Source organism: Periplaneta americana, chromosome 9, assembly GCF_040183065.1.
Source record: "Periplaneta americana isolate PAMFEO1 chromosome 9, P.americana_PAMFEO1_priV1, whole genome shotgun sequence".
Taxonomy (NCBI): Eukaryota; Metazoa; Arthropoda; class Insecta; order Blattodea; family Blattidae; genus Periplaneta; species Periplaneta americana.
In genome coordinates, this window is record NC_091125.1 from 11988944 (window position 1) to 12015895 (window position 26952).

At 33.8% G+C, this 26952-nt stretch overlaps 1 protein-coding gene across 1 annotated transcript in view; it reads left to right on the forward strand.

Annotated features, from left to right (window-relative positions):
* Nucleotides 1-340: 340 nt before the first annotated feature.
* Nucleotides 341-26952, forward strand: part of LOC138705780 (uncharacterized) — a 58106-nt gene continuing 31494 nt past the window's right edge. Inside the window, exons 1-2 of the mRNA XM_069834415.1 lie at nucleotides 341-475; nucleotides 25948-26158. Of these exons, the coding sequence (XP_069690516.1) occupies nucleotides 25973-26158 (186 nt within the window). The 5' untranslated portion in view covers nucleotides 341-475; nucleotides 25948-25972. The remainder of the gene's footprint in view (nucleotides 476-25947; nucleotides 26159-26952) is intronic.

Below are 26952 nucleotides of genomic sequence, written 5' to 3' on the forward strand. Positions count from 1 at the left end.
TGAGATACTGCAAACTGAATGTCTGACCTATTATTCTTTCTTAAAATTAAAATCAAATGTTTAATTCAAATGTTTATATTATTTTGGATAATGTTAAAAACTATAAGTTTAAGAATTCTCAACTTCAATTCATAGCATATATTTGAATCACTTCTTTTCTGTCTAAAATGTTGTGGATCCAGTCAAATTTCCTATAGAGTAAGTGTCTGGAAATAAAGTAGTAAAATCTTTCGATAATATAAACATACGACTCTGTAACTTCCTCCTCGACATGGGCGTTTTTAGTGCAATGCAGACACCTGATAGAACCATTGCAGTACGGCTGTGCTGATAAACTCCACACAAACTTCCGGAACTGGCTTGGTGGGGGTGTTTTTTTTTCGGCGTGGGTCTCAACAGGAAAACTATTGCAGGAAGTCCAGGCCGGACACAGGGAATCAGTGCTGAGTTGGGTGCAGGCGCAGCGTAAGAGCAGGTAAAGTGACGCCAAAGTGCAATAAAATTATTACATCTCAATCTCATTTGCGAAATATCGATTTATGAATTATCTACATATTTATTTTAATTTTTGAATTGTCAAACACTTATTTAAGGATCATAAAAATATTTTTATTTAATAAATGTTTTGATCTTCCCGAATACAACAATGTATGCCGTATGTTACTCATAAGACTGCGAGATATCCCCAAAGTTCACGAATCTCATAAAAAAAAGTGAAAACTAGAAGTATATTATGTTCACTGTAAAAGTGATTTTATCATATTGTATTAACGTTATAAATTGAATAATGTTATGATGTTATTCGAATGGAAGTAGAGAAATAAAAAATTTATAGACTATATTAAACATGGAGGGAGTGAAAAATATTTGAATAACCGTTAATCTATTTTGTGATGCTTGGAAACGAAGTTGAATGAGTGCAAGTGTTAAAATTTGTGAACTTGTTTTTAATAATGCTTTAGACAAACACTTAGAGATTAGAGTCTGCACGTGTACGACATGTCTTAGGGTAAATTAGGGTCTGTTGGACAGTCGGGCATGTTGGACACTTCGTACTTTAACGTGTTACCTCGCCACTTGTGGGCACCACATTCTGCTAGAAGTTAATGACGAAAGTAGCCCCACCTTGGCTATTTCCTTCATTGACTTCTAGCAGAATGTGGTGCCCACAAGTGGCGAGGTAACACGTTGAAGTACAAATTGTCCAACATGCCCGACTGTCCAACAGACCCTAATTTACCCTATTTAAAAGTATTACTTTTTTGCAATAAGTTTACCAATTTGTCTGATTTCAATATATATTTAACCTTACTTATATTATCATCTGTTGAAGACAGATTTGTACGACTGAAAATGTTTAATATTATAGTTGTCGGAATTTCAATTACTACTAAAAGCTAGAAGTCTTTTCGACTTGTCCATAGGAAGTCCATATATTCTGTTGTCAACCATAAATCATGAAGAAATTAGTATCTCCAGCAAAAGAAAGTCTTCTTGGAGGTCTCCATTTGAATGTTCAGGAACAGCTTCACATAATAACTCATCATTTTGTAGTATGTGGAAAACCATCTGACTCTGAAGCTATAGGTATGACCAAGCATTTCTTCTTGTTATAAATGGATTTAATTTTTTACTGTTATAGATTTTTCATTAGTACTGTGAAAAAGGTCCTGTAATTCTACCTAAATTTTTGTTGCCGAATTACTTTAGATAAATAATCCACCCTCAATTCTCATTAAAATTTATATGAAATAGGAAATGGCTTTATAGAAATTTGCCTTACATAGTTCTCATTAAAATCTACAACTTTCCCATTGTGCAGTAAAATTGCTTTTAAATTCACTTTTGATGAATCCATATTAATTTTTCGAGTTACATTTGAATTTATCCATCAATCCGTTCATATTTTTGAAGACACAAACAGAATCTTCCACTGCAAGCAAAACAACTTGTCAACTAATCTTTTCGTTTTATAAACATCGAAATCTTAGAACCTTTCATTAACAAGTTTTTGTAATGCTATCTAGAAGCTGCTGCTTTTAGTTATTGCTTGAAAAGACTTAAATTCCTTGTAAGTCACTAAGTTTTGGCTGCCTTATCACATGTGGTTTATTATTTATCATGTTAGGGAACAAAGATGGGAATGGCAGACATTTAAAGATAGTCTAAGGATTCTGGTGACTCCTGTTCCAGTGGAATGACAGAATCTTCCTCATTTAGATAGTGATAGGAAGATCGGGTTAGTATGGCTGAAGAGAGGTTATAATATACCATTTTATCTCTAGCTTTCGTTGAAAGTTCACTGTTTGATAATGCTGAAGTAACAAATTTCCTGTGAACTGATAAGTTTTCGCAGAATCATTAGAATTGCGAACGACATATTGTTGTTTTTCACCTCAACCTCTCTAAAATTTTATATATCACATATGTGGAGACCAACATTTTTTCTGTTCACCCATTTGACATCCAAAGTAAAATAATACGCCATTTTTACATTATTAGTAATTGATAGACGTTGGTGATTTCAAGTTTAATTGACCACAAATGTAACTAAAATTATTTGGAAAATTTTTACACGAACGACATTTGTGGTCCATTATTACACTAGTGTAAAATAATTTACCACACACAAACTCTCCATAACTATTTTCTCTCTCTCTCTCTCTCTCTCTCTCTCTCTATGAGGGCTGGAGGGGAACATCCGTGCACCATTCCGCCCCAACAGCCCCCCCATATTCCCCACTCAAACGGTCTGAGGTGTAAGCCTCTCCCTTCTCCTCAACGGTCTAAGGTGTAGGCCCCCTCTCCCGTCGGAAGGGGAGTGGGTTCTGCTGTTGGCCACCAGCTACCATGCTTGACATATCCACGGAGGTCGGTCGAGAGAGAGTCAGCGGCTTCGGAGGGCCGCCGCAGGCACGATCTGAAAACCAAGTAAGACAACCAGAATGATGAGGGAAAACCTCACCCACGCAACTCGTTCCAAGCGGGAAATCGAACCCCGGCCCGCTGGGTTCGGGAGCGAAGACGCTACCACGAGACCACACTGGTGGACCTCCATAATTAATACTAAAATGTCCATTTCTTATCGCAAAATATTATAATAGCAAATGTATTCCCTATCCCATTATCGGTGATCGTCACATAAAACGCCCTGCAATCACACAATAAGGGTAATGAAACAAAAAATCCCATTGGAAGGTAGTTCACAAAAGTGAAAATATGTTTTTAATTCGTTTATTTTACGACGTTTTATCAGCTGCGATGGTTATCTAGCGTCTGAGTGAAATGAAGGTGACAGTACCAGCGAAATGAGTCCAGGGTCCAGTCCCGAAAAGTTACCCAACATTTGTTTAAGCGGTATTTTAAAAGAACGGATATACAACATAATTGTGCGAAAGAACCACAGTAAAGAAAGGAACTGAGTTCAATGTAGGTCGATTATAAGTAGAATCCTGCGTTTGGTTACCTAAAGCCTCAAAGTAACCCGCAACAGTGTTGGTATGTATGGAGTGTAGCTTAAGAGATTATACAAGCTGGCGCATAGAGCTTGACATACGAGTCCGAAGTGGTTCCCTCTTAATGCCAATTCCGCCGCTCGGAGCTCTGTTGTATACTAAATATTCATAGCAGAACACTTAAATGACATTGACATGTGGGACATTTAAAGGACTCACCATTGCTTATTAAATGCTTCGTGCAACATTTTATGGATAATAGACGTAATTTCCAAACTTCAATGTCTCAATTATATTACAATAAAAGGTTGTCATTCTTGATATTAAAAGATATTACATATTATAAACTAAGATACTACCTTTCTATTGTTTAATGAAAGAAACTTAATATATTTTACATGAACGCTGTAGTCTACCCTATTCACGTATTCATTTATTATTATTATTATTATTATTATTATTATTATTATTATTATTATTATTATTATTATTCCAATGAATTAAAGTGCTGTATTATCTTCCATTTCCCTGACTTCATAATTTAATCATTTGTAAGTAGGCCTAACTTATCCCTTTCTTTTTTTAAAATATATTGACGTTGAAGTGTTATGATTTTTACTAAAGCAAACAGCAGTCATAATACATGATTAGTACAAATGTGCGATTTTTCTTGCACAACTTTCAGCGGTGAAATAAATATCTAATAAGCCTGCTGATTAACCTGTTATTTACAAATGGCTTTTAAGGAACCCGCAGGTTCATTGCCGCCCTCACATAAGCCAGCCATCGGTCCCTATCCTGTGCAAGATTAATCCAGTAGTGGGTAGTAATAGCAAATGCTATGATATTTTAGTGTGTGTAAACAGTTTTTAAATTAGGAGTTAGAGTTAAATTAATTAGGAAGTTGGACTGCAATATATGTGATTAGAAATGGTTTTCGAATTTGACCATTTCCCAAAACACAAACAAATATCTCTGGAATCTCAGGGACAATATTTTTTAGAATTTGCCGCCCATAGGCACTTGCGCATCTGCTCTCCACGATCCCCATTTCATTTTTAGTAATGTCAAAATCTCGCTCCCCTGAGCTGTTTTCTGTCGTCACTTATGACATGTCAATTTAATGAAAACATAAAGTAAAATTTTCGGTACACCATCCAGTGATAATTGTACTTTATCACAATGAATAGTTGTAGTAATTATTATTTATTTATTTATTTATTTATTTATTTATTTATTTATTTATTTATTTATTTATTTATTTATTTATTTATTTATTTATTTATTTATTTATTTATTTATTTATTTATTTATTTATTTATTTAACTCGTAATGTCGTAATAATATTTGATTTGGCTTGGAGGATGAGGAGAGTACGTTACACTAAACTCGGCATGCTCAACATTAAAATAGCATTGCTGCGTATGTTGTATCCAGTGACGTCGCCAGGATCAGAGCAAGGGGGGTGCGGATGGGGTGTGAGATTTAAGAATGGGGTGCGAGCTGTAAAAATGTGGTACATAAAAAATCCAAAATGTTATTTCATGCACTTGCGCGCATACTATACATCTGTTTATTATTATTATTATTATTATTATTATTATTATTATTATTATTATTATGATTATTATTATTGCTCATCACATCCATTACGATACACTATGGGACGTAGTTTTTTTACATCCAAGAAATTGTTTGTTTGTTTTAGTTCTTCAAAATAATTTATGCCTAGTATTTTGTTAAAAAATTGCCCTTTGGGGTGCGGTAAGGGGTGCTCCGATTTTTATGGGGTGCTTGCGCACCCTTTCGCACCCCCCTAGCGACATCCCTGGTTGTATCCTAAATAATGCAAATCGTATATGTGTCAATATTCAGCAGTAATAATTAACCATTGTCGTGGAATATTTCGCCACTATAAATGATGATGATAAATCATACTCTTTTCCTCGAATAACGCTACTGATTGCCTTAAGGCAAGACAAGCTAAGAACTATATTAATTTGATTTTGATGATGATAATAATAATAATAATAATAATAATAATAATAATAATAATAATGTCTGAAAGTAGCAGAAGCCGGTAGTTCACTTTCAGCAATTATAACAAATTAGAAGGAACGAAATCTGAAGGAAAAACACGGAACTGAAAACAATCAACTTGCCAAAGTAAATGAACCATATGAACAATGTAGTTTGGAAGCAAAATTTTTAATTCAACAAATTCAGACTTTCGGGAAACAAAATTGTAAATTCCATTAAATGACGCTGAAAATCTGCATACTGATATTTAACAAGTCATCAATAAATCTCAAATAAGACTGTAATATGCTTGGCATATTCATAATTTTCGTACTCAATCAGTAATCCACAATTAATGAAACTATTTTCACGATACACAATGCTTAGTAATGGTACTATTCATCATGTCTTAGTGCAGCGAGGCGAACCTAGCGGCAGAAATTGTCATGACTCTCAGAGACCTACTCTCGATCGTGCTATGCGCCAGCGTGTATAATCTCGTAAGCAACGGTATGGAGTGTAGCTTGACGTCATCCAACGCTACTTAGTTCAGGTCTACTACTCAGTAAAGATACGAAAACAAAACAAAGCTAGGCGATTGGAAGGAAGTGCTACAATAAAGGGTTTGGTAGCGAGAACATCATTAAGAAAGAAGAAATTGTATTGTTTTCAGAAAGAAGGAAAAAATTTTAATTTTAAACAGTTAAAATGTTTACATTCATTGATTGTAATTTGCAGAGACTCGTAAAATACGCAATAATAATGTGTTTCATTTATTTATTTATTTATTTATTTATTTATTTATTTATTTAAGCTGACAGGATTAAGGCCATAAGGCCTTCTCTTCCATCCTACCAGATAGCACATATAAATACAAAAAAGGAATACTGACGCTGATAAAAGTAATACAAATTAAATTAAAGCCCTATAGAGGGTCAATAGGTTCAAAAGAACACTATATAGCTCTCATCAAGCTAATACAAGGAAAAAGAAAGAAAGAAAAACAGAGATAGCAATGATGATAGTGATAACTGATGATGATGATGATAATAATAATAATCATAATAATAATAATAATAATAATAATAATAATAATAATAATAAATATATCACATATTAATTTTCAATTTCACAACAGCATAGTTACAATATTTACTATATTTCCCTTGAAATTATCCAAATCTGCTTTACAGGAAGCTTTACCTCAAAGACTAGATTTGCATAATATATACGTCACTGTGTACGTTAACAGAAAACCACAATTCCAAGTCACACAGAGATTGTGTGCACTCGATATGGGTCTCTGGCGTTTCGTCAGCCCACGCGAGTTGTGTGGATATAAAGGGAAAAGTTGAGACGGTGTCGGGTGGAGTTCCCGGGTAGCTCAGTTGGAAATAGCGCTAGTACGGTCAACCAGAGGTCCCGGGATCGATACCCGGCCCCGGAACAATTTTTCCCTTGAAATTATTCAAATCTGCTTTACAGGAACCTTTACCTGAAAGACTAGATTTGCATCTGAAGATATTGTCCTGCATTGTTTCAGAATTGCATCGATATTAAATACTGTTTAATAAAGTTTAGTAAATGTATCCTTATCTTAGCTCGAGTGGTTTCCTCATTGCGTGTCTGGACGAAATATGATGGCTCCTGATTGTTTCTCTCTTTTTTTTTTTTTTTTTAGTTTCGTCTATCCATAGTAAAAATGATCTTTTATTGCATTTAAGCTGCCTTTAAATATATGAAGAGTCCACTCCAAGAATGATGGATGTCATTTGGAATACATTTTGCAGGAGAAGCGATTGAAAGTTTGAAACGCTTAGCGCTTAAAGCTTAACTGTGATTTTTCGATCATTACTGGACAATGACTATCAGTGTTAATGCCATGTAACTCTCTATGTACATTCTATATGTCTTAAGCTATGCATTGACAGTCTTGGTTCATTTTCGACAAGAAAGTGACATCATCATTCTTGCAGTGGACTCTTCATATACTTCGTTATTGTTATTATTAAATCAAATGGTGTTCATGTTGTTCACCGACTTACACATGCAGGTACACGAATAAACAGATGTAGACATACAGGACCGGTGCATGAGGGAAGACTCTCTAGTTCATTAAAGCGTGAACTGCTGACTTGCAATTAACTCTCCATACGAAGCTAGTATGATCGATGTCCACCTGACTTGAATTCAAAGTAACCAAACGCAGTACTCCAATTAATATAACACATTTTATACTAATCACTGACTACAAGCAATAAGTTTCCGAGAAAAAAGAAAAAGTTAACTTACATGTTGCAACCTTTCCAATATTGTATTCGTGATCAGCAAATATAAGTTAGATCTATTAAAGAATATTTATAGAAAACAAGTCGACTAGTTTCATATAAAGTGTAAAGAGGAAATATTGCTACGCTACATTGAATTTATTTCCAAATGTTTTTAGGATCCCTTATATCCAAAACGTGCTTTAGGGCATGTCACCTGCCTGTCCATCATCATCATCGTTATCATCATTCATTCATTCATTACGAATGTAATATAGACTTATCGCTTTTGGTGCGTTCTGGATAATCTGTGGCTAAACAAGTGGTTACATTTTTCAATAGTAGAGAAATCTATGAGCCACACTCTTAGTCAGAACGAATAATGATAAGTTGAGAGCCATGATAGTAATAATAATAATAATAATAATAATAATAATAATAATAATAATAATAATAATAATAATAATGGTTTATTTTAACTGGCAGAGTTAATGCTATTCGGCCTTCTCTTCCACTCAACCAGTATGATAAAAAAATTACTACAATGCTATGAATAAAACATAATTAATACAATACAATACAATTCAAAGCAATACAATACTACAAATACAAGACAATATAATACGTAATTAATATAATACAATGACAATTCTTTTCGTCTTCACGACACCAATAAAATAATTATGTAATAATAATAATAATAATAATAATAATAATAATAATAATAATAATAATGATAGTCATATCTAAATTAAATTAAATTATTAAGCTCGATCACAAGTATAATTTCAATTTGACTGCACCCGTAAGAAATCGTTTAGCCTTTACTTGAAAGTGGTTATTGTCTTGCAGCCCCCCTCTTCTGAGGTAGAGAATTCCATTCACGGGGAACTGAGACAGTAAAAGAGGATGAATAGTGGGATGTTCTATGGGCAGGAATTGCTAGGATTTGGCTCTCCTGTGACCTGGTGTTTAGATTGTGACTGGAGGATAAGTAGTTAAACCGGGAACGAAGGTAATTTGGAATAGAAGTGTGGAGAACTCGAAACAGAAGAGAGAGCGAATGAAGTGTTCTACGGTTACTAAGTTGCAGCCAGGATACAGATTTGAACGAGGGTGTAATGTGGTCAAATTTGTGAGCATTACTGATGAATCTGACACACATATTGTGCACACGCTGCAGCTTGTTCGAAAGGTCAGTTGTCAAGTCTGTAAATATTACGTCGCAATAGTCAAACAGTGGTAGTACGAGGGTTTGCACTAAAGTCTGTTTTAATTCTGGCGGGAGGAAGTTTCTGAATGGGTTAAGAGAATGCATGGTATAGCACACTCTCTTGGATATTTCCTTTATTTGGCATTCCCAATTTAAATTTTCGTCCAAGAAAATGCCGAGATTTCTGACGACGGAATGGTACGGAATAGTGGCATTAGTTACTGTAATAATTGGGATATGTCTGTCGTTCATTGTGGTCATGCTCTTGCACCAGAAAAAAAAATGTAAGTAGGAAATAACATTATAAATTTATTTATGAACTGAGCCGTTCTCTGACACAAGAACTTAACTGCAAAATCGTGAATTTGAGAAACAGAGCATCAAACATTTTATATCTCATTTACAATTCATTTTAATATATCAATATGCCTGGTAAATTATTAATAAGTATTTAATGAATTTCAATCTTAAGGCATATAAACTTGCAAATGTTTATTTGCTATTTAAAAACAATATATGAACGTTTTCGCCGTTTAGGGCATCTTCAGATATAACAAAACATATTATCTGGACCTATAATAACATATTATGCAAATAACAAGGAAAATAGAGAACAATATATGTGGTACATGAAATTCATGAGCTTTATGTAGACATAACATGAAACAGGATGAATATTAAGATAATCTTTGAATTTGAACTTAGACTGGACGAATATTTTATTTTATACATATAGCTCATGTTACAATTAATATACAATGTTTAAGATTTGTCAATTATGTTAATTTTAAAATTTACAATGATGATAATAAAATATTTCAAGTAATCATGGCTGAAAGTTGTCATAAGTTGCAAGGTAGTATGCGTAGTTAATGTTCTTGTGTTTTGTAATTATTTCGCTTAGAGAGGCCGTTGGCATTTGAATGAATGTGGTTTGACGTTGATGACTACTTTACAATTGATATACGGTGATTAAATTAGTCAATGTTAAAATTTAAATTTTATAATGAAGGTGATAAAATATTTAGAGTAATCATGGCTGGGAATTGTCGTAAGTTCAAGATAGTTTTCGTAGTTGATGTTGTGTGTCTTGTAATTGTTTCACCTGAAAATAGAGATTAAGAGATAATAATAAATGCAAAATATAGACAAGTTATTATATAGAGACGCAGATAATTATTATTATTATAAGATTACTTGTTAAAAATGTTGTTTATGTTGAAGAATTACTGTTGGGTGTAATTAGTTGAGATATTGAATAAATGCTCGTTGATTGTGAATGTAGTGGAATGTAAATTCTTAGACAAATGGCTAAAACAAACATTACAATTAAAAAATCAATACACCATTAAAAACACAAAGCATTTAATAGACAATTTGAATAAAGTAAAAATCAGCAATGAATCAAAATTGATGTCTTTAGATATAGAGAATTTGTATACAAATATCCCAATTCAAGAAACCATACTTATCGTTAAAGAAAAATTACAAAATTTACAAATAGCAGAAAATATAATTGAGCAAATAACACGATTGTTAAACACAGTTACATCTCAAAATTACTTTATCTTTAATCAGAAAATATATGAACAAAATATTGGCCTAGCTATGGGCAACCCCTTATCAGGAACTCTTACTGAAATCTTTTTACAAAATATAGAGGACAACAAAATCAATGAAATTCTAAATAAACATAACATTAAATCTTACTATAGATATGTAGATGATACAATCATAATTTATGAGAACACTACAAGAGACAATTCCATTCTTGATTCATTTAATAAACTACATAAAAATCTAAAATTTACAGTTGAACATGAAACAAACAACTCGATTCCATTTTTAGATTTAAAAATAATAAAACATAAATTTGAATTGAAATACGATATCTATAGAAAACCAACACACACAACACATAGTATACCCGCAGATTCAATACATCCCCAAAACCAAAAACAAAGTATGTTTAATTACCTAATAAATAGATTAACACAAATACCATTATCCAAAAATAAATATAAAAAAGAAGTACAAAGAATTTTAGACATTGCAAATGATAACGGATACAGTAAAACTCTTATTCGGAAATTAATTCGGAAAAAAGAAAACAATAGACAACGACAGACAAACACTACCTTAACAAAAACAAACAATAATAAATCAAAATTTTGGTCAACACTCACTTACAATAAATACATATCTAACAAATTAAAAAACTTCTTTAATAAAGAAAACATAAACATAGCATTCAAAACAAATAATAAGTTAAACAATAATATCCATAACACAATAAATCCTATAGATAAATTAAATAGCAAAGGCATATATATGCTTAAATGTCACACATGCAGTAAGAAATACATGGGCCAAACTAAACGCAATATAAAAACAAGATATAAGGAACATGTCAACGATTTCAAAAATAATAGAGAAAAATCAAAATATGCAACACAATTAATACTGGACATGAATGAGGTCATCACCAGAACACATTAAGTATCCTAAAAACATACAATGATAATAAATTCATAAATGCAGCAGAAGAATTCTTCATTGCCTACTACCATAATAAAGATCAAAATATAATCAACGAAAATTTATTAAACTTTAAAAATCCACTGTATGCAATTTAAAACAGACCTATTCACATTGATCTTAATACGCCATTCAAATAGTTCCTTTCATATTCTTGCGCCGTTACATGCCTCAATACACACGACTATCTAGGCTTCAGTTCTCTTAAAACCTCCAACACATCAACACCAGTACATACAAATGTAAGTATTCGAAAGCCGTCGAAATTCATTAAAACAATTATATCCCCATATCAAAATTAAAAGTAAATTAATAGTTAATATTCTTTGTTATAGAACTTCTTCATTTATATACTTCAATAAACCTGAGAACACGTAATAGTATGTCATCACATCAGAGTAGCCATTTCAAAGTCAATGACCTCTAAGTAAGTAATCTTATAATAATTATTACTGCTGCCGTAAATCTTTTACATATATTTGGTATTATAGCTCATCTAATTATTACGAATTATTATATTGATCTTTCTATTAATTTTCAATGAATGATTAAAAATCATACCCAACTCATGACTTATCTATTACGAAATTTATCGTACATTCCACTACATTCACAATCAACGAGCATTTATTCAATATCTCAACTAATTACACCCAACAGTAATTCTTCAACATAAACAACATTTTTAACAAGTAATCTTATAATAATAATAATTATCTGCGTCTCTATATAATAACTTGTCTATATTTTGCATTTATTATTATCTCTTAATCTCTATTTTCAGGTGAAACAATTACAAGACACACAACATCAACTACGAAAACTATCTTGAACTTACGACAATTCCCAGCCATGATTACTCTAAATATTTTATCACCTTCATTATAAAATTTAAATTTTAACATTGACTAATTTAATCACCGTATATCAATTGTAAAGTAGTCATCAACGTCAAACCACATTCATTCAAATGCCAACGGCCTCTCTAAGCGAAATAATTACAAAACACAAGAACATTAACTACGCATACTACCTTGCAACTTATGACAACTTTCAGCCATGATTACTTGAAATATTTTATTATCATCATTGTAAATTTTAAAATTAACATAATTGACAAATCTTAAACATTGTATATTAATTGTAACATGAGCTATATGTATAAAATAAAATATTCGTCCAGTCTAAGTTCAAATTCAAAGATTATCTTAATATTCATCCTATTTCATGTTATATCTACATAAAGCTCATGAATTTCATGTACCACATATATTGTTCTCTATTTTCCTTGTTATTTGCATAATATGTTATTATAGGTCCAGATAATATGTTTTGTTATATCTGAAGATGCCCTAAACGGCGAAAACGTTCATATATTGTTTTTAAATAGCAAATAAACATTTGCAAGTTTATATGCCTTAAGATTGAAATTCATTAAATACTTATTAATAATTTTATATCTCGCATAACAGTATTGCGCACAGCGGAATTCAAATGTTTATAGAGGGCGCTGTAATTACTGGAGAGAAATAACATTTTGTCAGGGGAGAGACGTGTTATTAAGGATTCAATATATTGCGACATTTATTTCAAACAATAATGTAACTTTTATTGTTTCAGCAATAACCATTTTCTATAATTTAATTTAAACACTCCTGTCAACAATGGGATTTCCACTCCACATAGCAACACAGTATTCGTTATTGCACTCCACAGACGACAATGACAATTCACTTGGATTATTGAGAACAACAATGCACTGCTAATCTCAACTAATGTTCACAAAGCACTATTTACAACACAAAACTGTCAATTCTCAGTTCACAGTTCGTTTGTCTTGGCTAGTTCTTCTAGCTCAGTCACTCAAGTTCATAGAATATCGAACCCAGGTCTTGCAAGAGTCAGTCCACTGAACTTCGAACTCAGATCCCCCAACTGCGGTCCACTGCACTCGAACCAAAGGCTCTGGATACGCCGCACTGGCCAGGACGCTCCCACAGTTGCGGACACACTCAAGTCGAACTCCGGTCTCGAAGCTGGCTTCACTGCTACACAGGACTGACTGGCTTGCTGACCAAAAACTGAACTGAATTTCTCCTCGCGTCCTGTATTTATTAGTTAAACCACACTTTCCAGAAACTACGATGCTCGAAATTTCTACTTCTACAGACTTCTGTTCTCGCTGCTTCTTCCTGGACGATTCTGTTAGTGAGGTTTCGTCCCCCCTTCACCTCGCACAGCGAAGCACCAGCAGCTTTGTAACCTCCTTTGCCTCGCTCCGCAGCGCACCTCCCCTTGCCCTCTCGGCATTCAAACGTTCCCCTTACGTCCGTCTTCTCACGCGCCCCGCCCTCTGCGGGACGCGTGATCGAGTCTCGACGTGGCTGTCGCAATATCCTGAAAACGGAAAAGCGACGTAATTTACATTAAGTTGTTTACCAGAAAATCCTCAATTATTAAACTGACTATACGAATAGCTATTTTTGTCAATTTTTTACAAGTACAGTAGAAGCCCGATAATCCGAACGCACTAGTGAATGTGCGTACAATACCGGAAAGTACAGAAAATGAGAGAAAGAAGATCGAACGAAGCTTCCTCCTCTGCCTGTAGTGGTGGGTAAATCGGATGAATGGGGATGTTAAGCAGAATGAGAAAGAAAGACAGTGATTTCTACCATTTTTTTTCTATTTATAGTAGTGTACAATGTGTGTTTTTTTTAAGTTCAGGTGGAGTAATTTCATATATTCGAAAATCCAAACAAATTTATAATCCGAACTTGAAAACTTGAAAGATGTGTCCAGTCAGCTTCTAATATCATCAGATCCATTCTTCTCCAGTACCAGGAATCTTCTGAAAATGATTTTAACGTATTTAACGAAATATATTTTGTACCTTTTATCAAGACGAGAATTACCCTTTATCTAAGATGAAGAGTATATTTCATAGAAACTTCCTAAGATTCCAGTGACAGTGATTAAAACCTTCCCGTTCACAATGTAGGCACCATATTAATATCCATGTAGGGTCATTTAGGGACATCTCGACACGCTAAGGAAATGTGTTATTTTTGGGACCAATTTATACAAATATTATTCCAACTTTTTTCCCAAATATGTATGGACATATCTTTCGTACTTTTCGCGTATCTGGTGCCAATATAATCATTGTATATCTCTGTATTAAAAAATAAATAAAAATTGGAGCCGAACTGTCGGCTTCTCTCATAATGGGAGCACTTAGGAAGCACTTTAAACCAAGATTTGGAACACAGATTTTGCTCCTGAAATGTTTATAAATATTTTATAATACTCCTACTCGCATTGATCACATGCGAATTTTTCATCAGTGTCATTTTCCACGCATGTCTTGTGAAACCATTTTTTTTATATTCTCCGACATACTGAATACCGGTACAAAGTTCTCTAGTATTGTCATCCACTAAACGCTGCACAATTGGTTTCTTTTGGATTGTCCAGATTGTTTGATGAACTAGTTCTCTCCTCCTACACGCCGAGCACTAGATGGTTTCCATCTGTGGAAATTCCTAACTTCTTTTTATTGTTTAGTCTCCTTCAGCTGTTTCCTATAGTTTTAAGACGTTAATAGTTTGAATTTTGCAGTTTTCTTACTCTTTCTCACCAGACGGAAATATTGGCAGCGGAATTGGCTACATTTTTCAAAGGAAGTATCAGTAGGTAAGGAATTAGGCAAGCCTAAATATCCTGTGCAGATTGTATGTGTGGTGTTGTTGGGGGAATGGCAATGTCTTCAACCCGAATTTCACATCAATTTTCGGCTAGAATCATCGTACTCAAACGTGTTATCCTGCAGTACGTCAAGCTGTCAATTCTCTTACGTCGTTAATTGTTAATTCATATATTCTTTAGAATCAGGACGAAGGATATCCCGAACTAATTTATCTCCGAGTTTGTATCGAGAGTTATGCCTTTTCCTATTTGCCCGATATCAACAAGAATTTAAATATAAAGTTTAATTAAGACTAGTAAGATGAGTTGTTTCATGCATGCAGGTAGACACACAGAGAGAGGAACAGATAGACAGACAAAGTAGCACTAAAAGACTTTATGAAGAATTGCGAACTCTCCTAAGACCTAAAACACAAACATTTTGATAGATACAGCCCCAGAAGGACCACAAGCAAAGTCATGGAGAACTCGACACATGTCGAGAACTGCCCAAAACACAGTGTCGAAATCTCTCCGAATTACACCTTCTTTCAAAAGGCGACAGAAAACCCGAAGCAAAGATAATTTTCAAGGTAACCACTTCGGCGCCTTTACTAACTTGTAAAATGTATATACAATAATTTATATATCTATTAATATCACGCATTTCCAGACAAAGTACAATAAACTAAAGATGGAGTCTTATATTTCATGATCGAAAAGAAAAGTGTAACTCACATGTATTGTGTTTATTGCCTTCCGTTAACGTAAAACACAAGTTGAGGCCACGATTCACTTACAAAGAGGTTAAAAACATAGTCAACACAGATCTCATGTAGTTCGACTTTTTTCAGTAGAACAGTGCTCACAATGGCTACTTTTCTTAAAAGTGTTGAGATCTCCCAAAATGGCACTATGTAAAATTTTATTCGTTATAAAATAGTCAAATTCACTGCTATTCCTACTTACCTGCTATTCCTTACCGCCCCCACACACATACACAAGCACACACATATGCACACGGAATTACGATCAATTTCAATTACATTGTATAGAAACTGACCGTCTCAACATTAGTAATGATGTTCTTACAATTATACAATGAAAATAATTCTATTATTTGAAACACTATCAATGAGGTTATAAAATTTGTAAATAGAAGGTTATACTACACTTATTAAATATGATTTGCAGTCATTCAACTTTATATCCATTCTTAAGCTTTTCTGGAATCGTGATTCAGCTATTGGAGATTTCAGACAGGTTTTGGGAGTTTAGAAGGTTTTGGCTAGGAATTTCGGACAATGTACCATTGTACTGCGGTTCCAGATCCGCAGAAGAAAAAGATTAGCCGTTCACAAAGATATATTCATTTATTTTAAACCGGCTAAAGCTGTTACCCCGACTGAACTTATTATTTCATTTAAGAAATATTGGAGAAGTCATAAAATAACGTTTGTCATATATTGCGACTTCGAAATTATTCTACATCTTTTATGGTGTCAAAAGGATCAGTAATTTGTTGTACGATAAAAGAAAATCTATGACTCCTCAAACTGTTGAAGAGGAGGATTCTTTTAATGGTGCTATTGTGTCATATTTGTAAGAAAGGAGACTTAACGAAAAAAAAAATGAAAAGTAAAAATCACTGCCATGTTACTGGAAAGTTTCCTAGTACTGCATACCAAAATTCTAACTTAAATTAGATTATCAGGATCAAAATTTAGACTTTAATTCATAATTTATCATCACTTCATTTCCCATTGTCTACGTACTCGGGTTGAACGAGGATGATACTGTATATCAGAATCGTTTCAAGTAACAGTGAATTATATTTAAGTAACGAAGTATGTTGAAATACAGATAGGCAGAAGGTAATTCAATTATAGAGGGAATCATGTTTTCATAAACAATATAGAACTGCCGTATAGATGTTGTACATAAGATAAAATATCTATGATATATACAGTGTCTTTTTGTAAATGAATATTACTGAAGTTTGAAAAAAGTGGCCTAACCTAACTGGATAGATCCATCAATTGTGACTGAAAATCAACGTAGGCCCATGACCTAAATAAATTACAATGTAACAAAATGTGTTTAATGTGTTTAATAATCACGCCTATAAATATAAGTGTTTGAGTTTTGTACATAATGTACTGGAATATTTTTATAAATAATATAAAACTATAGCATGTCGGGATGCATTGGAAGAGTTCAGGGTAGAAGAAGATATCAGATGACATTAAGATATATGGATCATATGAGGAAACAAAGAGGAAGACAGAAAATAGGAAAGACTGGAGAAACCTGGGTTTGCAGTGAAAGATCTGCCCTTGGGCAGAACACTAAGTGAATGAAGCGTGTGGGAAATAACGAGAAAAATAAGAAACACGACATACCCCTTGCGAATCTTTGTATTAAATTACAGTAAATTTAAGAGATGTTATTATTCACGATTTTAAAAATATATAAGAGGATTACTTTACTTTGATGCAAATGTAGTCAAGTTGAGCCTTCCAACCTTCTATTAGAGTCAACCACGCTATAGCACACTCGTAATTTTGTTAAAAATAATGTTGCTGATGATGATGTAACCGCGAGTAATATTATTCTGTAAAGACATAATTTTTCAGATGACGTTAGGTTGTAAACAATCGTACAGTGTACTGAGTCTCACTGTAGCGAGAGCTGCGTGCGCATTGAATGTTGACGGAGGTTAAAATACACTTAAGCCATGTTTCCACTTTTGAACTGCGCAGGAATAGGCCTAATGCGAGACAAACAACAGTTGCCAGTTAAAACTGCAGATTCTCTTGCGCACATCTCGTTTCATTTGCGCACATAGTCATTTTGGATAAGCAAAGGGATGAAACTAGAATCATGAATGAGGAAGTGAGCTGACCGAAAAATCACTTTTTAAAAATTTACGCGGATGTCAAGATCAGATTTTGAAATTAAATTACGATTGGACCAGAAACAAGTTTTTTTTTTTTTTTTTCGTGAAGCAGTTTCAGCAGTTACCAAACTGGCCATATGGTGACAGCCACTGGTGACAGCGTTCCAAATTTGAGATTCGCTTTCAAATTATCAGGTCCTACTATTTCACGCTATAAAAGAAGTTTTCCCGACGATTGTGAGGCGCTCTAAACTCACGTAAAAGTAAGATATTTTAATTATTATTATTTTACTAAATTAATTTATTGGTGAAATATACGAATAAACAAAAATAAATAAGATATTGGAATAAAAGTTTTTTCTGCAGTCAAGCTCTTTTTATTCAGGAACCCAACAATTATCTGGTTTAAATTATTTATGATTAATTGGAGACAGAGTATAATACGTAAAGGTAGGGACAGGAGGGCAAATAAACCATTAATTACTTACTTATGACTTTTAAGGAACCCGAAGGTCCATTGTTGCCCTCACATAAGCCCGCCATCGAATAAGTAAGTGAATAAATAAATAAATAAGCAAGTATATGAATAAAGAAATAATAAGTAAATAAATAAGTGATCAAATAAATAAATAAGGGAATAAATATATGAGTAAAGAAATACATGAATAAAGAAATAAAGTGAATAAATTAATAAATAAATAGTGAGTAAGTGTATAAGTAAATAAATAAAGAAATAAATACGTAAATAAGTAAATAAATTAAGAAAAAGACAGGTGTATACAAACTCAAATGCAATACCTGCAACAAATTATACATAGACAGATAGGCAGACCATTTCAAACATGTTACAGAGAACACATCACAGCCATAACCAAATCACAAAACACTTCCACATACGCAGAAGAGATCACAAACGCCAACCACACCTACTGCAACATAAGAACAGACATGGAAATTCCACATTTCCAACCGAAAAGACCAGAAACAAAACTCACTAAAACAATACGAAATACACAGGTAAACAAAAACACTTACTTACTTACTTACTTACTTACTTACTTACTTACTTACTTACTTACTTACTTACTTACTTACTTACAAATGGCTTTTAAGGAACCCGAAGGTTCGTTGCCGCCCTCACATAAGCCCGCCATCGGTCCCTATCCTGTGCAAGAGTAATCCAGTCTCTATCATCATATCCCACCTCCCTCAGATCCATTTTAATATTATCCTCCCATCTACGTCTCCGCCTCCCCAAAGGTCTTTTTCCCTCCGGTCTCCCAACTAACACTCTACATGCATTTCTGGATTCGCCCATACGTGCTACATGTCCTGCCCATCTCAAACGTCAGGTGAAGAATATAATGCGTGCAGTTCTGCGTTGTGTAACTTTCTCCATTCTCCTGTAACTTCATCCCGCTTAGCCCCAAAAACACAACCCTTATCATATCCTCAACACACAATTCAATCTCAGAACACAGACACTTTTTGACTCCACATTACACTACACAAACACAACCCCACAGAAAACGCAATCAGAAGGTGGGAAGACCCCCAGTTCTGATGATGGCCCACCGGCCGAAACTAGTCAACAAGGTAACCTAGTTAATTAACACGTGAAAGCATATATACTTTACATTCCGAAGTGATATAATGTTAAAAGTTGTGTAATCAAGATATATAAATTAATGAATTCGGGTTTCTTCGCTCCTGCGTGAAGCCTATTAAAGTAGGATTTTAAACTTTTAATTTTGTTGTTGACTGCTTTTTTAAATCTCAGCTCATACTTTTCTGGTAAAAATTGATGGGCATCGCCCCTCCTCTGATGATCCTTATAATTTGGATCTAAGGCTCACCAAAGACAAGAATAATTCCTGTATTCTTCAGTGAACTCTGCGCTTTTCTCATTAGACCAGTTCATCCACTCCCTCATACAGATAACCTATGAAAAAATACTCGACAAACTAGTCGAATGCACGGAAAATATACAAATATTTGCAGTGAAAATAGCAGCTCCTACGCAAGACCTGAAATCAGCTGGTGAAGAAGTTGCCAATGTCTCCCAGAGCGGGAGACTGGCGCATACTTGCAATGCTTGTGTGCACACAGTTTATTCCTGCACCTCGCCTTGCGCATATCTGCCTAACTGGCAACTGTTGTTTGCCTCTCGTTATTCCTGCGCAGTTGGAAAAGTGGAAACGACGTTTTAACTGGTAACTGTTGTTTGCCTATCATTATTCCTGCGCAGTTGCAAAAGTGGAAACGCGACTTTAGGCGAAAGACGTATTCTCCCAGTAGTGTTCTCTTTTGTATTTTCTCAGTACAACCTCGAACTAGGGTTGATTGGAACCATCAATAGTAGCAAATACTAGAGTATTTGGTAGTAGTGAGTGAAATAGGCCTATTCTTGATTTACCGACAGTTCTACAAGCTGATGCCGAACTTACAATTAAGTTTAATAATAAAGAATGTTTAAAAGTGACTACATTGAATGTAATTTGTGCATTTACTTCTTCCTCTCTGAGAATTCAAGTTGAATGACATTAATGTCTTCGTTATAATAGACATTATTATTATTATTATTATTATTATTATTATTATTATTATTATTATTATTATTATTATTACTATTATTATTATTATTACAGCTGACAATGTAATAAATTCATTGTGACTGTTAAGGCTAACAAATATATTATCTTCGTCTTTATCTTCTTGCGTTTTACTATTAGTGTTATTCTGTGGACTGAAATGAATTCAGTCAATAGTTTGTTAATTAATCCATTCTCTATGAGAAATATGGAAGAATAAAACGAAGTGAAACTGTTAGAAAGACCTAGACTTAATTTGATTATAAATCAGAAAACAAAAGACGGGATCCCGGTCAGGACAAGTTACCTGGTTGAGGTTTTTGCGGGGTTTTCCCTCAACCCAATATGAGCAAATGCTGGATAACTTTCGGTGATGGACCCTGAACTCATTTCACCGGCATTATCATCTTCACCTCATTCAGACCCTAAATAACCTGAGATGTTGATAAAGCGTCGTAAAATAACCTACTAAAAAAAGACGGCATAACTGTGCATACAACAGAAAATTTCACAGGATAGAATATGACAACAGTTGGATATGTGGTAATGGAGGTAATGAAAGTACTACACTTTCTTAAAGAACACCATTTGTCCTAGGAATGCATCACTGCACTTGCTACGCTATCGATTGAGAGGAAGCTTGCGTCTACCATAGAAGGATTCAACATCAGAATAATAGAGAAATTCTGCAGTAGGAAGGAGCGTAATAAGAACTTAATTTTCAACATTATATTATTATTATTATTATTATTATTATTATTATTATTGTTATTATTATTGTTATTATTATTATTATTATTATTATTATTATTATTATTATTATTATTATTATTTGCATGTTACATTTTATGTACGTGTATGATCAAGCTGTAACACACACTTTTGTCACCGGCAGTCTCTGGTCCTAATACATATACAGCATAAAAACTGATTGCACAGTTTTCCCTGACTGTAAGTTCATATGAAATCGGGGGCGTAATACTTCATTGGTTCTTACTAAATTTGTATCTTTTATTCTTTTCATTAAATACAGATCAGATCAGATACTTTCACAAACTTTATCTATATGCTTTTCCATGTAAGGTGACTACCACTTTCTAGTCCCAGAAAGTTTGTGCTGCTCACTCTTTTATTGTCGTATCTACGCTTATGCTAATAGGAGTGCTTCATTGAACTGTTCGAAAAACTATGTAGCTTAATTTGTTTTTATTAAAGAAAAGACATAAACGCAAATAATTTCATCTACTGGATGGAGGAGGAAGTGACTATAGCGATTACCAACAATTTATTAATTCCATCCCATCTCTTAACTTACATTCTATTCACAATAAGATTCTTTTATTAAATTTTAAAGAAGAGTCTAATAGCGAGAACGTGACTCCCTTCGTCGGACTCCAGAACTCAATTCCTGAGGATTCATACTCGTATATCACATACCTGAGAATGGGGTGAAAATATTTATTATAACAAACAGAACGTTTATGTGTTATAATCCATCTGTACAAAAAATGTAGTTTCACGAGTAACAATAAGCGTTAGATACATCAAGATGGAATTTCACAGTATCATATGGTAATTATAAAGTGCGCAAAAGGGTGAGTAAGGAGAAAACGAATGAAGGTAGGTCTGTCTGATCAGCATATCCAATTTGTATAGCATGTACCATAATTAATGTGTAAAATAACATTATTTTTATAACTATTGATTTTATTTATCCCGTTTAATTTGTAAATAGGCTACACTTTTTGTATTCACTAAACTGTAAATAAATATACAGTACAATGTTTTGCTCACTCCGTCAGCAAAAGTAGAGCTGCCCTATCGATGGTAGGAGGCCCTTGCCTGCTAAGGATGTAATGGGCTTTTCTAATTCTGATTCTAATTCTAATTCTAATAATGTTTTGCATTAATCAACACAACAGCGAGACATCTTTGTGAAATACATATTTATGTCATCTTAGCATTATAAACAGGTTGTTACTACATCGAAAATCGTGCGTAATTGACTTACTATAGCACACTTCCCCATAAAAGCAATTATGTATTTGCTATAACGTAATACCAGAACGCTTGCTATACTTGGCTCGGAAACATGACGGCCTCTCTTCTTGGAATTGGTAATCCCTCATAAACCCCCATCCTCTACTCAACTCCTAGCCGCGTGGCAGGAATACAATAGATCCCAGCATTGCTAAATCTAGTAGTTATTGCCTCTACCTGTTGGGTTTCACCCGTTCTCAGTGTCTTTGTCGACGTGTTGTTTTATACCGTTGTGCGCTTCAATATGTCTAATTTATTCCGGCCATGATTAATGAGTGTTGGAGCAGATGATCCGCAGCCAGGCTTCCTGATACACCTGAAGATCCAGGACCATCACGACAAGAACAACAAATAACACCGTCGAAGAAATCGGAATATCTTATTTGCAGAGGAGCGTAGCTAAGAAAACGAAGTGTTAAAATTGTGTCTAACGTTAGAAATTCTATCCATAAAGTAATCGAAAGTTCAGGCAGTTTAATAAGTATAAATCTTAATCACTTAACATCGGACGCAACCGGCGGAGTTGGGTATATGGGCATAGAAATTAAGAATTACGGTTCACCAATTAAAGAGAAAATAAACAAATTAAAACAGAATTCGGTAAGATAGACGATTTTATACATGATTTACTTCGCCGAACAGTATGTGAACAGTACGAGAAAGAGATATGGCCAACAGCAACACCGTCCTTAGCAACCTAAATAATGACATTATTCACAGCAGTGCTTAAAACTTTTCTAACTTACAGCAGTGAATTAAATGTTTTTAAATCACTCTCTACATGACAAGCAACATATTAGCAATAGTAAAGTGAACTTCTTCGCCAACAACACATTATAAAGAAAAGCCCTACAATTTAAAATTAAATTTACATACCAGTAATGAATAAAATATTGTACAGCACACTAGAGTAAACAGATTTGACGCGTTCGTGGAAATTATCATCCAAGGCTAAGCTGATAAAATCTAACTATACTCTTTTGTACTATAAATTCTATAACTATTCAATGATCACAGTTTCAGAAAATTTTACCGGCGCAACATTCTTAATTAAGTATAAAATTCTGGAACTTCAATAACATGAGAATTTAACACTTATTATAGAAGTCTGCATTTTTTTGTTTATTTAGGCAAAACATGTTAGTGAAAATATAAATATTAGGCAAAACATGTTAGTGAAAATATAAATATAAAGTGTTTTTAAAATAAGTTTGTTCATTTTTACACCAATTTTGTTTTAGTAATTACAAATTAAGGTATATTTACAAAGATAATATAGTCTCACTGAAAATCGCGGTTTCACGGAACACAGTTTGAAAAACGTTCGCAAATCACAATGACTTCAAGAATTGGCAACTCGGCTAAGGGTTTATCCCTTGCGCGTGCCTGCAGTTAACTGGTGAAGGGGATGAGGGAAGGCCGTCATGTTTCCGAGCCAAGTATATTTGGTTATCGCTCCTACGAGCGACGTAAAAAAAATGAAATGCAGGACAGAAGGTAACGAATCATTTATTTCCAATCTTTAACAATTTTGTATCACTTTTGTAATAGGGTAAACTAGGGTCTGTTGGACAGTCGGGCATATTGGACACTCTGTACTTTAACGTGTTACCTCGGGGGCTACTTCCGTCATTGACTTCTAGCAGAATGTGGTGCCCACAAGTGGCGAGGTAACACGTTAAAGTATGAAGTGTCCAACATGCCCGACTGTCCAACAGACCCTAGTTTACCCTATCACATAAAACAGTTCTCTGATACAGAGAAACTATATTAACAAAATAAAGAAACATTAACATAACCTGCAAGGTCATCTATTGCATTACTCTTTACCCAATGCCAAAGCCAGGCGAAACTAATCAATACGAATTTATGAAGACAATTTGTCAGCTATGGATCCCAAATTGAATTTCTTTCATAATTTCTTTCCTACAATTTATAATGCTAAGATGCCATAAAGCGTTCACTATCGTTCGTGCGACAAACATTCACTCATGCCATAATTTATCAAGATTATTCACTTGTTGCATAAATAACTGTTTCATTTAAATTATCTCTATCTTTGTTATATATCCATGAGTTCTTATACGATGGGAATCCAAACCACTTCACCAGCACATGATCCATTTTTCTCTTCAAGATTTAATCAAGGAAATAATGTTTGGATCTTTCGTATTTTGTTCACATAAAATGAACTCAAAATTGGAAATTGTTTCTTCCGAAAAATGCTTTTAAACTTTCATACTCTCATATAATCGCCAACTTGAAAGTTCAGATCAACTCTAATGGCTTCTGTTTTCTAATTGGATACACTTAAAAGTAAACTGTTATCTTTCATATCAATCAGTTTCATCTTTATAACAGAATTTAAGTTACTTTACTGTTATATCGTCATAAAATGTCTGAAAGTGTACCTATCCAACCACAAGACCCCCAAGCAATCCAAGCAAACATTCCTTCATCGAATAAATCTTCTACATTACGTGTTTCATCGTAGATAAACAGAGTAATGATTTATTCGCGTAAGTTTCAGGTTGTGGTCGCTATAGTATTCAGTTATTTAATTCTTTGAACAAATTGTTGTCCTTTTTTTTACATTTTGAAAGAATGTTCATTGCAGAAGTAACTTCCTTTTCTGACTTGCTCTTCAGAACTCTTGCCCATGCAAATTTTGTATAGACGTCTATAATCTCCAAGGTATATTCGTATCGAGAATTCTCTATCCCATACGTGTGAAAATCGATTAAATAACTCTGAAACAGATCATGAAGTCCTTTTGTGATGACGTGACATCTCGGGAAGTTTCGCCGTGCAGGATTATGCATCTCCTGAACAATGCATTGTTAGATAACTCATTCAGAAATTTGCACCCATATTTTAATGGGATGAGCTGTTAGTGTTTCCCATATGTATCGATACCACAAACAGTCACAAACTATCTTAAACATTGAAACTGAAAACAATCATCATATCTCTGAATTAAAGACGCTGAAGTAAATAACCACAAGTCCTTTACCACTAATTAAAGACGCTGAAGTAGATAATTACAAGTGCTTTGCCACTAATTCAAGACGCTGAAGTAGATAACCACAAGTGCTTTGCCACTAATTATTTCTGCAGACGCATAATACTTTTCAAGCATTTTGCTCCAATTCATCCAGTTGGTTATTCTTAAAGTGTATCAGTAATTAAGACATCTTCTTATCTTCTTGTACATTGTTGCAATTTGTTATGTTTCCAGGTTACTGACTGAATAAAGCTCTGCAATGACACGCGGAAATTACAAAGTGCAAGATGTGGAGACATCGAAAGATGCTGAACGAGACACCTCGTATCGAACTTGTATTCTGTCTCTGTTCATCTTTCTGATTATTTGCATAATTATTTTTGTCATTGCTTGGACAACTTGGAAACCATTAAGTGGCATGACAGAAGTTTATCTTCATCAGGACGTAAGTCGGGGACATCTCTCTCATCTTGACTTCTTGATATTTTAGTTCATAAATAATATTTTACCTCTGATTGAGGCACTGGCTATTATGTACGTTTATTATATTATCAGACAGTACATCTCTCTTGGCGATGTGTTAGAGAAAAACCAATTGCTTGCATACATCTCAAGTCTTATTAGTGTAATATTGAGACGTTCAGAAGTCAACATGATTAACTCCTTTTCCAAAGATTTTGAGATATTCAAGGTTGAAGTTAAATACAAATAATTAATTCGGTGATGTAGTCAAGAAGAATACTGCATTCTGCGGGCTTTTTACTTAACTATGGAGTTAATCACATTGACCACTGAAAATATGGTCAATTAATACATTGCCAACTTAGAAACTCCGAAATAACCAAAAGTGGAGTTAATCATGTTGATTTCTGAACGCCATTACGTTACTAGTCAGAGATGTATGCAATAAAGAGGGAAAGGAACTGGACACTCTACCCCATCATTTCCTGGTTTTGTTGCCTCATGAGTGATGGTGTCACTTATGAGGTTCAAACCTGTCTTCGGACAAATTGACTAAGCAACAGACAATATTTTATATTCTAAAATATGTTTATAGTCTTGTGTGTAGAGGTATGACACAAAAATATTATATTAATTAAAAGTTCTATAAATTATCAGTCATAAAATTTAGTTAATGACGAAGAAAAATCTACAGGCTACCCTTAAAATGCACCGAAATTCTTTATATTAAATATATGTGGCAGATCATTTATAATAATATGTCTACTAAGTATGATT